The 13,739-nt window shown below is 50.8% G+C and overlaps 1 protein-coding gene across 1 annotated transcript in view; it reads right to left on the reverse strand.

The window, feature by feature from the left end:
• The window catches only part of CROCC2 (ciliary rootlet coiled-coil, rootletin family member 2), a 47,640-nt gene that overhangs the window by 21,776 nt on the left and 12,125 nt on the right, over positions 1 to 13,739 (reverse strand). Inside the window, exons 6-8 of the mRNA XM_051990471.1 lie at positions 8,610 to 8,753; positions 2,995 to 3,233; positions 1,799 to 1,958 (exon numbers count right to left, since the gene is read on the reverse strand). Coding sequence (XP_051846431.1) covers positions 1,799 to 1,958; positions 2,995 to 3,233; positions 8,610 to 8,753 — 543 coding nt within the window. The remainder of the gene's footprint in view (positions 1 to 1,798; positions 1,959 to 2,994; positions 3,234 to 8,609; positions 8,754 to 13,739) is intronic.

The raw sequence follows: 13,739 nt of genomic DNA on the forward strand, positions 1-13,739 counted from the left end.
TGTGTGACTAGTTAAGTAGTACTGGTTAAGCAGTGGCTGTGTGATTGGTTAAGTACTGGTTATGTGACTGGTTAGATAGTAATTATGTACTCATCAAATAAAGTAGTGGCCTTGTGACAGGTTAAGTAGTAATGATGTGACTGGTTAAGTGCTGGTTATGTGATTGATTAAATAGTAGTTATATGACCAATCAAATAGCGGTTATGTGACTGGTTAATTAGTGACTGTGTGACTAATTAGGTCGTGGTTATATGATTGGTTAAATGGTGGTTATGTGACTGGGTAATGGTTATGTGACTAGTTAAGTAAAATAGTACTTGTGACCAGTTTAGTGCTGATTCTGTGAGTGGTTGAGGAGTAGTGATATGATTGGCTAAGTACAGTTGTGTGACTGATTAAGTAGGGATTGTGTAGCTGGTTAAGTATTTATCCTTTTTGAGCCTCAGTTTCCTCCCCGGTCAAAGGCTCAAAGGAGTAAAACTGTGCGAGCCGAGCAGTGCCAGCTAAGGGTCTGTTGGGATTATCGTGGTTGTGGTGGTCTGCTGTCTGGAGATGCAAAGCCGAAGCAGCCCCCGGCCCCACGGGGCCGATCCCTCCACGCGGGGATGCTTGACGTCTCCGTCACCCATCCAACATCAGTCAGAAAACCGGCAGAGACGCGGGGCGGCTCTAGGGACTGAGACGGTCTTTCCCAGGCTCGAGCCGGTCCATCTCCCCACAGCCTCCGCCCGCTGCTCCTGGTTCGGGCCTCCGGGGCTCAGCAGAAGGAGGCCACGCAGCTTCTCCTGACGGCCTTCAACCGCTTGAAGACAGCTCCGAGCTCCCCCCAAGTCTCCTCCAGGCTCCACACCAACACTGCTCTTCTCCCTGGAGGGGAGGCGAGCTGCCCCCGCTTGACAAATCTGGTTCTGATTACCGTGCGGGCCAGATGAACGCTCTTTTTCCGTGGCCGTTATGTGCTAATCCCCAGATCGTAGCTGTTCTATTGAGAAATGGGGACCGTCCTGGCTACTCCATGGAGCGCAGACCTGCCTCGGGAAGGCGGATGGGCGGCTGCTCTTTGGGATCCGCCTTCCTCCGGCTTCTCTCCCCCATCAGAGAGAGGCCCCCCCGGAGCCCAGCTCAGTGGGGTAGGGGCCGACTGCCGACGGCTCCAGATTCTGTGGGAAAACTCTCGGATCTACTAAGGACGAAGACGCTGAAGGTCAGAGGTCTGAGCCGTTCCTTGAGAAGGAACGCCACCCACGGGACGAGGGGGCGGCTAGGAGGGATCCTGGTTCTGAAGTGAGACACTCAGCACTCACAACCCACCTCCGATGCTGATTCCTCTCCCTCAGTTTCCCCATCTGTTAAAAGAGATGGCCTCTGAGGTCAGTCCCAGCTGGTTTCCTAGATGTTCTCGAGGCAGTCCAGGGGAATCCCCCACTTCCTGAGGCAGCTCCTTCCACTTTGGAGAGTAGTTTTTTTTTTTTTTTTTACCACTATCAGACTTAAATCTGCCCCTTATCTCTCTCTCATTCTTCCCCTTGGGGCCAGAAAGAACCAACTCACTTCCTTTTCTTCCTCACAGCAAAGTCAGGACTGGCCCAGTGGGCATTTCATGACGTCAGAGTGCTTTAAGGATCATAGAGCACTTTCCTCACTGATAGGGGGTGGGGCCCATTGCTGATGCCCTGAAGGCCTTCCTCAGTGTCCCCGAGGGTCACCTCGGCTCATTTATCTGGAGCCTCAGGTAGGGGCTCTGATAGGGGACATAGGAACACTGCATGGAGCATCCAAACCCACCCTCCCGGGCTACCTGTCTCCAAAGTTCCTGCAGCTCTCGCCGGGCCTCCATCCTTGACCTCTCCACCTCTCGAAGGGTCGCTCTGAGCTCCCCAGCTTCTTTCTGGACAGAAGCTTTGGTCTCCTCCAATATGATGAGCTTCTGTTCCTTCTCCTCTTTGGCCCTCTTAAAACTGAAAGAGACAGACACGGATACAGAGAGATAGTCAGAAACAGAGACAGAGAGAGAGAGAGAAACAAGAGTTAGAGAAAAAGAGAGAGACAGAGAGAGACAGAGACAGAGAGGGAGGGGAGGGAGTGACAGAGAGAGAGACAGACAGAGAGAGAGAGAGAGAGAGAGAGAGAGAGAGAGAGGAGGGGGGGTGATCCTTCTCATGACTCTGCTGGGACCCACACTTCCACCTTCTCCCTCATTCCCAAACCTGTCATACTGACTTTTTGGCTTCTTGAGGCCATTGGAATGACTCCTCTAATACTTTAGGCTTTTTCAGTGATGAGGAATGACTTCTGTCGAATTGCTTTGGATTTCTATTTTCCTAATATTTGGGATCATGGAGTCTTGGAGCTAGAAGTGGCCTTCAGCTTCACCAGATCAGTCTTTTCATCTTTGTGCCCTTGGAGCAAAAGACCTGGAGCCTGTATGAGCTTTTGAAGGTCCCGGTTTCCTGTGTCCTCTTATCATGTGCAAAATGGGGAGTTGGGCGGAGAAATGCCAGGGACTCTTTAGCTCTACATCTGTCATCTCTGAAGTCCTACAAATGAGGGAACTGAGATCCTGAGGGGTGTCAAGAGCTAATGAAGGGACAGGCCCATCAGCCTCATCTTGGGCTGGCCATGGAGCTGGATTTGGAAAGCACAAGAATTATTTCCTCTTCCCGAGATCTCTCGCCTTTCCTCCATGTTACCGTGGCACCCAAGGGGCTCTCAGCTCCCTCTCCTCTCTTGAGATACCAAACATTTAGACCCTAACTCACACACTGGAGTATTTACTCCCTATTTGCGAATCTTCTCTTCCCAAGAAGGCTGAAAACTCTCTACACAGGAGATTGTTGGGTGGGGATGGATAGAGGGCAAGGAAATGGAGACCCAAAATGGAGGACTTGCCCCAGAAACCCTGGACAGGAAGACAAAGGTGGGGATTTGAACCCAGCACCTCCAACTCCCAACAGACCAGGGGGGTTCCCGGCCGCCCCACCATCCGCCCGGTACCTGATCTTTTCATGCTCGACTTTCTTGACGGCCTCGCGAAGCTCCGCGTTGGACTGCTGCAGCGTGTCCTTCTCCCGGATCTCGTCCTCCAGAGCTCGGCGGACGGCCGCCGTTTCATTGCGTTCGAGGTCCCGGGCCTCCCGGGCCTCCTGAAGCTCGAGCTGAAGCTCCGCCAGCTCCCTGCGCGTCCTTTCCTCACTTTCCTCCGCCCGGAGGAGTTGACTTCTGAACTCTTCCGCCTGTGGAGGAGAGGCGAAAAATCTCTGAGGAGCCGTGGGCTGCCGGGCGCCAGTGGGGATGGACCCGGCTGGAAGGAAGGGAGTACCGGGCTCGGAGGCCGAAGACCCGGCCTTCGAAAGCATCGCCTCAGATACTCCCTGGCTGGCTGACCCTGCTTCACTCCTCGGCCTCAATCTCCTCATCTACAACACGGCAACAATAATAGCAGCGTCCTTGGGGTGAATGCCTCAGAGGGACGAGGGACAGAGGTCCTGGGAGAAAGGGTGCGGGATGCTTCCTGGAGGGGGCAGCGCATGGGTTAGGCTTGGGGGGTTACACGGGGGAGAGGAAGAGGAGGGCGTTCCGGGAGTAGGGAAGGGGCCTCCTCTGAGGGACGGAGGGTAGGGGCTGATGGGAGTTTGGAGTAGGTGGAGGAGAGGGACACAAGTTCCGGTCAGAGAATGGGGTGGGGGGAGCAGTTTGAGATCAGGGAGGCTTGATTCCGACCCAGGGAAATCCTGTGATAATCCACCTAACCAGGGGCTCTGGCCCTGCTTGAACACCTCCAGACTTCCAGAGCAAGAGGAGCGTGCTGGCGTACCCGCACACACGTGTGTTTGTGTGTGTTTGTGTGTACGTGTGTGCTAGATCTGCCCTCCCTTCCCACCAATGGCTGGGGGGCTTGGGGACAGAGACTGGGTCCCTCGGAGGCTGTTGGGGCCCAGTGGGAGGGTCTTGGAGCCCCAGAAGCCGGGTCCAGATCCCGACTCTGCCCATGACTTTGTGCAAATTGTGGAGCTCCGTCCACAAAGAGGAAATAGCGGGCTCCGTCCTGGCCCACCACGGACTCCCGGAGGGAGGCAAAGGTAGCCAGCACCTTTGGAGGGTGTGAGCGGCAGCAGCATGGCAGCCGGGGGAGACATGGCCCAGTCAGGGGTCTGCAGCCTCTCCTTCCAAAAAGGTAACTAGGGCTGGGCAAGCAGAGCTTTGTCCCATGATGGCAATATGTGCAGGTACACCGGTTTCCACTTACTCCCTCCGGGGATAGAACAACGGGGGTGCTTACACAGTCAAGATTTGGATTGAGGGGGTAGGGAAGAGCTTAGGGTCAGGGGCTTCCACCTCCAGTGAAGAATGGGGCTCTCTTTTCAATATCTAATCCTAGATAGTGCCTGGGGGGCACTAGAGGCTCAGTAGCTTTCCCAGCGTCCCACAGCCAGCATGTGTCAGAAGTGGGATTTGAACCCTGTTCTTTGTCATTCCAAGGCTACTTCTGGCAGTGGAATTAGTTAAAATAGAGGCTGCCAGATGGTCTGCTCTCTCCCCCTCCCCCCTGCTCCCCAAGGCTGTTCTTCTCTCCAGCGGGCCTACCCCTCTCCCTCCCGCAGGCGCAGCCACAGCCGTGGCTTTCAGCTTTCACATCTTGGTACCCGGATCCCTGCCTCCCTCCCACAGGGCGCTGCTCTGAGTCTGTCCCCAAAGCTCACCTCAATTTGGCTTTAAAAAGTTGGTTCCTTAGGGCAGGTTTTGCTGTTCTTGCCCAAAACACAAAATTTGCTAGCTATGGCTCTGTCTTCATTTCCCAGGAGATGGAGAAGCCTGGATAGTTGTTCTCTCTCTGTCTTTCTGTCTCTGTCTCTGTCTCTCTCTTCTCTTTCTCCTCTCTCTCTCTCTTTTTCTCTCTCCCTCCCTCTCCTTCCCTCTTCCCTCTTCCTCTCTTTGTCTCTCACTCTATGTCTCTGACTTTGTCTCTCACTCTCTCTGTGTCTCTTTCTCTCTGTCTCTCACTGTCTCTGTGTCTCTGTTTCTGTCTCTGTCTCTCTGTTTCCCTCTCCCTCTCCCTCCCCCCCAGCACAGGAAATACTAGAAACTCACAGGGATCTAAAATCCTGTTTTTCTAAAGGAAAAAAGCAGCCGTTTCTTTCGGTTGCGCAGTAACATTGTCCAGAGCTCCCCCAGGCCTGATTCATTCTGCCGGGCTCTGTTATTGTTGTTGTGTTTTTGAGCGGGGTGAGGGCGAGGGACCCCGCGCCCCTCACATATGGGATCCACCGCAGGGCCCGCGCTTTTCCACCGAGCTCAGCAGAAATTCCCCCACAAGGTCAGGGCGCAGAGAGAGGGACATCCATCATAAGGGAAACTGTTTGCATTTCCCAGGCGGGGGGGAGAGGGAAAGCCTAAAATCGGGGGCGGGAGAAAGCCCCCCCCTTCCCGAAGGCCCCCTCCCCCACCCGCGCCCCCCGGGCGAAGCCAGCAAGTCCCTCTCACAGGACTTTTACAGCCAAATCCCTTAATGTGATTATACTAATTATTTCTTTACTAGAAATTTGATAAACAAGCTCTGCTACGGTCCCATGCCGGCGGCCAGCTCTCCAGCTGAGCCTGGATGGGAAGAAAGGGATGGGAGGGAGCGCGCGTGATTGTGCAGGCTCCGAGTGCATGTGTGCGCCGGAGGGAGGGAGGGGGGGAGGGAGGGAGGCGGCCCGGCCGCGAGCTCCAGTTCAAAGGCGTCCCGGCGTCCCCCGGGGACGGGCAGCAGCCTGGCTGGATCCTGCGCCCTGGGCTGGGGCCAGGAGTCCTGCGCCGCCTGGCCGGGCTCCCTCCCCGCTGCCCCCCGCAGCAACCCCTCTCCTCCCCGGAGGTGCCCCCAGCCCTTGTTCTCAGCGTTTTCCCTTTTGTGTTTATTTGTTTCTGTTTACTTCTACTCTCCCCCGTTCCCCGGGGGCTTTCCGAGGAGCTCTCCTTTCTCCGATCTAACCGAATGAAAGCCTTGCCCCTTCCCCTCCTGGCCTTTCTCCTGCTCCGCCCCCTGTCCCCACTCTCAAATCCCCTCTTGACGTTCTTGTGTGGTCTCTCTCAGGCTCTGACTTGGAAATCGGTTGAAAAAAGACTTTTCTTTCTCTCTGTCTCTGGTTCTGTCTCTCTGCATGTCTCTGTCTCTGTCTCTCTGGTTCTCTCTGTCTCCCTTTCCCTCTCTCTCTCTCTCTCTCTCTCTCTCTCTCTCTCTCTCTCTCTCTCTCTCTCTCTCTCTCTCTCTCTCCCCTTCCCTCCCTTCTCTCTGTGTCTCTGTCTCTTTCTGTCTCACTCTGTCTTTGAATCTCTCTGTCTCTCTCCCTTTCCCTCCCTCCTTTCTCTCTCTCTCTCTCTCTCTCTCTCTCTCTCTCTCTCTCTCTTCTTCCCTCCCTTCTCTCTGTGTCTCTGTCTCTCTCTGTCTCTCTCTGTCTTTCTCTCTGTCTCTCTGTCTCACTCTGTCTTTGTCTCTCTCTGTCTCTCTCCCTTTCCCTCCCTCCTTTCACTCTCTCTCTCTCTCTCTCTCTCTCTCTCTCTCTCTCTCTCTCTCTCTCTCCCCCAAAATAAACAAGCTGTCACGTTGAATTATTCTTTCTTTTGCTTTTATGTCCTTCACTTTTCTTTCTTTCTTTCCGGGCCCCTCTCGTTATTGGTATTTTGGTGTCCCGAGCAATCTCTTTGCTTCTGAGAACAGGAGCCTCTTGAAGGCAGAGACCATTTTATATTTGAACTTTTAATCCTCTGACCTAGAAGAGGCAGCTGGAAAACTGGTGGCCTCTGATACCTGCTGCCTGTGTGAGCCTGAGCTAGTCACTGAGCCTTTAAGTGTCCTGGGCCATTCTGGGAGGCCCCGAGATCCGCAGTTGCAGAATGAGTGAGTCAGCGGTAGAAGAGGGCTAGCTGAAGGCCATCCTGGGGTGGCCAGAGGCTATTTGAAGCACTTTGCCTAGAGGAGGCCCGAATCCATTCAACTTTATCCCAGAGGCCAAGATCAGGAGCCACAATGAGGACCTTTTGATGTTAGGAAGGATTTCAGGGCTCTCCTGAGAGGAGGATGCACTCCCTTCTATTTAGGGGAGTCTGGAGAATCGGGTGCTCAGTGGGAACCTGTGTGGGGGATGTACAAGGAGCCAACTGAGGCTCCCTCTAACTGAGCTTCTGTGATACTGGGATCTCCATTGATGGTTAAGGGAGTTCCTCATCTGGGAGGTCTCCGTACCAATAAAATCACATTTCCAATGACTATTCCTTGTCCTCAGTCGCAGTGCAAGGATCTTGTAAGTAAGTGGTGCTTAATAAGTGCTTATTTGTATTGAGGAATGGATGACCACTTCTCAGAGAATCTACAGAGGGGAATCATTTCTATTACAGATACAGCCCTTACGGTCCCTCCCAATCCGGAACTTCTTTGATTGGATTGGATTGGAGGGCATTGTCTGTCAGTCAGTCAGTCAATAAACATTTATTAAGCACCCACTATGTGCCAGGCTTAGTGTGAAGTACTAGGGATACAAAAAGAGGCAAAAGATCCTACCACTGGGGAGATGACACTCTAATGGAGAGGAAAAAAAACCAAGTAAACAAATATGAACAAACAATATGGGATAATTAGGAAATAATGACCAGAGGGAAGGCACTGGAATAAAGAAGGCTTGGGAAAGGCTTCCCGTGGAAGATGGATTTTAGCTCAGACTTAACCAAAGTGGAGAAAGAGAGACAGAAAGAGACAGAGACAGAGAAATAGAAACAGAGAGATACACACAGAGTCTCATTTGGTTGGAATATGCAGTAGCTTCTCTGCAGAATAGAACGTACTTGTCCTGAGCCAGAATTATAACGGGTCATCCTCATCTTATGTTTGGGACAAACAACACGAAAGACTTGGGAGCCCTTAAATCATAGGATCATGAGTTTGTAGCTGGAAGGGACCTATGGGGTCATCTAGTTGAATCTATTATTTTTCAGATGATTAAAAAACCAACATTCATGAGGTGCAAATAATCTGTCTTTACTCTGTGCAACAAAGCTCCACGATTTTCCCTATGATTCTATTTCTTGCTTTTCTTTATATATTGGAGTGTCGGTGCTGATGATTACTCAGAAGCCTCTGGGTAGTAGAGAGGGTAGAATATTGTCCTGGGAAGAAAGACGCGTTGGAAGCCTGCCTCAGATGTTTACTTGCTGTAAATTGGAAACAATTATACCTAGTCTCTCATTGGATTGTGGTGATGACAAAAGGAGATAATATATCTAAAGCACTTTGCTTGTTCTGAAGTGCTGCAGGAAGTTACTTATTATTTTCCCAGGAAAAATAAAATTTTAGCAAAGAAATAAAGATCAGTTGAGTTGTGAAGGAACTAATTACTCTAGTGGCTCCTTGGTGCATACCAGTCCTCTTGTACGCAGTGGATGATTTTTGGTTAATTATTTTGGCTAGTGCTGTAAAAATTCTTTTTTTACACTACACTTTGAATTTTTAGGTTCTTTAAATTTCAGGTCCTGAGACAAGAGTCCTATTGCCCTACCCTAGTTTCACCCTTGTTCTTAGCTGACCACCTGTGTCACCTCTTCATTTATCCCGAGGATGGAGAACTTGGCAAACTCACCTCTTGACCCACAGTGCTCTTTTCTCTGACTAGTTCCTTTATGCGCTCATTCAAGGCCGTGGCCTCTTCCTGGTGGGTGGCCATCGAGGCTTCAAACTGGGCCTGGAAGGCCTTCAGTTCTTTGCTGATGCTGGCCACTGTTTCCTGTGAGGGAGAGAAGAAGGGACATCTCTGAACTTTGTCATTGAACTGTTTCTGCTTGGGGGGGTTTGGGAAGGGGGTCTTCTGAGAAAGACACAGGGGCCCCTCGTCCAACATTTCATGTCTGTGCAGCCCAAAACAAACAAAATGATGAGTCAGAGTGGGAAAAGCACCCGATTTGGAATCGGAAGGTCCTGGGTGCCAGTCTCAGAACTGCCCGTTTCTTTTTATTTTCATTTTTGATGAATGCCTTTTCTTTTTACATCCTATTTCTTTCTGAATATGTCCCTCCCCATCCGACCCTGCCCAGCAAATCCTTCCCTTTAACAAAGATTAAAGTCAGAAAAAAAATAAACCCTGACTTTTTATTATCCCTTGCCTAGCCTTGCCTTCCCTTCTCTTCCCCTCCCCCAACTACCTTGTATTAATTTTCTTTAAATTGCTCCTATACTTATTGTCTCCCCTATTAAAATGTAAGTTCTTTGTGAGAAGGGATCGTTTCATTCATTGTATTTATATTGCCAGCTTGGGGCACATAGGCGGCCCTTAATAAATGCTCCTTGTTGATTGATTTATTGCCCAAAGCAGGTGGGTCATAAATATTTGTTTTATTGAAGTGAATTGTTATGGGTTATACCATCTGAGTGGGAGCTCGAGGCGGATCGAGAGTATCTAATTATCGATAATAACTGAAGAGCCAATCTGGGTCGAAGTTAAGTCCAGAGTTTAGGCAACGGGCCACATGACTCAAATCTTCCAGGATTGAAAAGAAAGACAAAGTCATTGGTTTGGTTCACTGTCTTTGGTCAATCCCAGATTTTCCTTCTTGTTTTTCAAATGGAACTGACTGGAATTCAAAAAAATCATAAAAGGTAGAGATGGAACATGACCTATTACGTCATTCGGGCCCCCTTCCCTTCCTCCCTACTCCTTTGCCAACGAAGCATCCCTCCCTACAGAACAATCCCCCGTGGATCGTCTAGACCAAGTATGAATAACTCCAAGGGTTGAGATTCCGGCTTTGTCCTTGAAAGGTTATTCCAGACTAATTGACCTTATTGTGGAGAAATGTTCCCTAATATTGCATTTTTATCTTCATTAAATTTCATACCCTCGTTTCCCCCGGAGACATCTCGCTGGATCTTGGGTCTCTCTAGTTGTATTTTATTTTTTTTTTGGTGTGACATTCAAGCACCTATGTCCTTTAGGCAAGAAATAGGAATTTTCTGGGAGCCTCGTGTGGGTAGGAGGGGATGGCAAGCTTATGTTGGCTGTTGGAGAGAGAGGGCATAAATTGGACAGGTTCCAGGATGATGGGACACCATTCCCTGGGACAGATGCTTGCTAGGATAACACTCTGGACGTGGGGAGATTCGTTCTTATGAAGATAAGAGGTAAGAAATAGGGGATCCTGTCCTGGAGGGGCTTGGAAGTTAGCTCACACGGATCGCAGAGTTCTTAAGAACAACTAAACTAGGAAACGATTCCATTGGGGGAGGAGAGGGAGGAGATGGGGCCGCACGGGGAACTCCAGAACCCACTAAAGTGCTACAAACATGAGGGATATGGGAACGGGCTCAAGCAGTGGACTCAAAAGGGTAGTAGAGTCTGAGAGGACCAATGGCAATCATGCTAAAACTCAAGAGCGGGATCTCCACTCGAGCCTCCCAGGGGATCGCAATCATTTATAAACGGGAACCCGAACTAAAAATTGTGGTGAGCAGGAGAGTTTCTGAAAGATTTGAGATGGAATGAAATAACCTATTTTTAAAAAGGAGAAGAAGGAGGATTTTTCAGACAATGGGTTGGTGATTTTGGCTTTGGTTCTTGGTAAAGTTCTAGACTGTATTGTTAAAGGCGGGGAGGCGGGGGGTTGTGACTATTGGAAAGACCAATGGCGATCACAAAGAGCCAGCGTGGGTTCTCCAGAGATGCGTCTTTTTCCTCTTTGCCCGGGTTCCTAGATGAGAAGGTCAGAGGAAGGCCTCAGGATGGTAAGCTTGCGTTGGAGGAAGCCATCTGACAAAAGCTCTGGTGCCGTTCTTGGACGGGATGGAGAGCTCTGGGGTGGGTGACAGCTGGATGATGTGGATCAGAACCTGCTGGAGTGACCGGACCCAGAGAATGGAGGGTGCTGGAGGCGCCCGCCCAGAGAGAAGCCCCCGGGAGAGATTTTCCAGTGGCTCTGAACTTGGCTGTCCTGTTCTACGGTTTTTATACAGCCCTGGATCAAGGCAGAGAGAGCACTGATGAAATTGGCCGATGACACGACTCTGGGGGAGAAGACGAATGCTTTGGAGGACAGAACCGGGATTAAAATAGATCTCAAAAGGCGAGAGTGATGGAAAGAATCTAATAAGATTAAATTTAATAGGGATGAATAACATAAAGTCCTACAACTTGGCTTGAAAAATTGTCTATTCAAGAGCGAGATGAGGGAGTCCTGAGGGGTCATGTGAAATGTGGGGTCTTTGACGGCTGCGCCAAGCTCAATACGAGTCAAGACCATGTTCCGACGGCAGCCAAACAAGCCCGTGGGATCTGAGGTTCTTTCCTAGAAACAGAGGGAGTGGGACTGGGTGGCTGTCCATCCCTTCCCCCGGCCAGAACACACCCAGAGCATCCCGCGCACTTCTGGGGCCAAGGTTCACTAAGGAGGTTTCCGGTGATGGGTGAGCGGGAGAGTGGGCTGCTCCCAAGGGTTAGACCAGGATCAGTTGAAAGTACGGAGAACTCTCCCTGGATGGGGGAAGACATCCTTGGGAGGTAAATGATATTTGTCCTTAAATGTTTGAAGGGCTGCGATTCCAGGATACTCCACAGAGAGGTGGAAGGGAGCTCAGAGGCCAGTTCCCTTATTATACAGACGAGAAAACCGAGGCACAGAGGCCCCACCGGCAGCGTGTGACCACGTCACGCCAGAATACGAGCAGGCTGTTCTGATAGTCCTCGTGGGGCAGAGCCAGGTGGGAGCTGCCAAGAGGCAGATTTCTGGCTCAACCAAAGGAAAAACTTTCCAATGGCTGATAAATGAACGGTGTGGATGTAAAAGGTTTAGAACCCAAACCGTAATGGTCTTTCTTCATGCAGACATGAAGCATAATTGGGAGCAGGTAACGGGCCCACTTTGGAGGACCTGGGGGAGGACGACCATCTGGAACAAGCCTTTCCCCACTGCTGCCTTGGCCACTATGGAACTGTTGTCCCAGGGAGCGTGGAGGTACCTCGAGGATTCCTTCCCCTTCGTCTTTGGCTCCCTAGCACTAGCACACAGTAGGCATCTAATGAATGCTTGCTGAGCAGAACCTCCAGCTGCGTCAGAGGGGAGAGTTCTGTTCTAAAAGGATGCTGTGCACAGTGCTGGGAAACTAGTTGTGAGCAGTGTGAGCCTGGGACTTATCTCAGTTTCCTCATCTGTAAAATGAGCTCAAGTCTCCTTCCAGGTGTAGACTCAGGATTCTATGTCCTTCGCCCACACTAGGATGCTTTCCCCAGGTAGAGCTCTGATCAGGTCGCTCCTCTTCTCACAGTTCTTCCACAGCTCCCTATTGCTTCCTAAGCAACAATCAGCTGCCATAGTTGAGCGTTACAGACCCTCCACCAACTGCTACCATCCTCTTCTTCTGCCTTATCTCATACTACTCTACTTTATGGGCTTTAATCCACCAAGGCAATGGGCTCCCAGGACACACTCAGAAAAAAGCTTCAGATGCCGTCTCCCACATTTTTTGATTGTGTGATCACAGGCAGATCATGCGAACTCTCTGAGCCTCAGTTTCCCCTTCTGTAAAATGGATATAACCCTGCCTTAGAGCACCCACCTCCCAGAAATTTGCAAGGTTCAGTTGAGATTATCTCTGTGAAGGCTTAAAATGCTATGAGAAGGTCGACTTCTCATCCAGCAACTCATTCTCTTGTTGTTCTCTCTCCATGTTCTCTCGTTGTTCTCTCTCCACGTTCTCTCATTGTTCTCTCTCCACGTTCTCTCATTGTTCTCTCTCCGCATTCTCTCATTCTCTCTCCACGTTCTCTTATCCTCTCTCACGTTCTCTCGTTGTTCTCTCTCCGCGTTCTCTCGCTGTTCTCTCTCCGCGTTCTCTCGCTGTTCTCTCTCCGCGTTCTCTCATTGTTCTCTCTCCACGTTCTCTCATTGTTCTCTCTCCGCATTCTCTCATTCTCTCTCCACGTTCTCTTATCCTCTCTCCACGTTCTCTCTCTGTTCTCTCTCCGCGTTCTCTCGCTGTTCTCTCTCCGCGTTCTCTCGCTGTTCTCTCTCGCGTTCTCTCGCTGTTCTCTCTCCGCGTTCTCTCGCTGTTCTCTCTCCGCGTTCTCTCGCTGTTCTCTCTCCACGTTCTCTCGCTGTTCTCTCTCCGCGTTCTCTCGTTGTTCTCTCTCCGCGTTCTCTCGCTGTTCTCTCTCCGCGTTCTCTCATTGTTCTCTCTCCACGTTCTCTTATCCTCTCTCCACGTTCTCTCGCTGTTCTCTCTCCACGTTCTCTCGTTCTCTCTCCGCGTTCTCTCGCTGTTCTCTCTCCGCGTTCTCTCGCTGTTCTCTCTCCGCGTTCTCTCGTTGTTCTCTCTCCGCCTTCTCTCGCTGTTCTCTCTCCGCGTTCTCTCATTGTTCTCTCTCCACGTTCTCTCATTGTTCTCTCTCCACGTTCTCTTATCCTCTCTCCACGTTCTCTCGCTGTTCTCTCTCCACGTTCTCTCGTTGTTCTCTCTCCGCGTTCTCTCGCTGTTCTCTCTCCGCGTTCTCTCATTGTTCTCTCTCCATGTTCTCTCATTGTTCTCTCTCCACGTTCTCTTATCCTCTCTCCACGTTCTCTCGCTGTTCTCTCTCCACGTTCTCTCGTTGTTCTCTCTCCACGTTCTCTCCTTGTTCTCTCTCCACGTTCTCTCGCTGTTCTCTCTCCACGTTCTCTCGCTGTTCTCTCTCCACATTCTCTCGTTGTTCTCTCTCCATGTTCTCTTCATTTCCCCACATCCCTGA

Source organism: Antechinus flavipes, chromosome 3 (genome assembly GCF_016432865.1).
Source record: "Antechinus flavipes isolate AdamAnt ecotype Samford, QLD, Australia chromosome 3, AdamAnt_v2, whole genome shotgun sequence".
NCBI classification, from domain to species: Eukaryota; Metazoa; Chordata; class Mammalia; order Dasyuromorphia; family Dasyuridae; genus Antechinus; species Antechinus flavipes.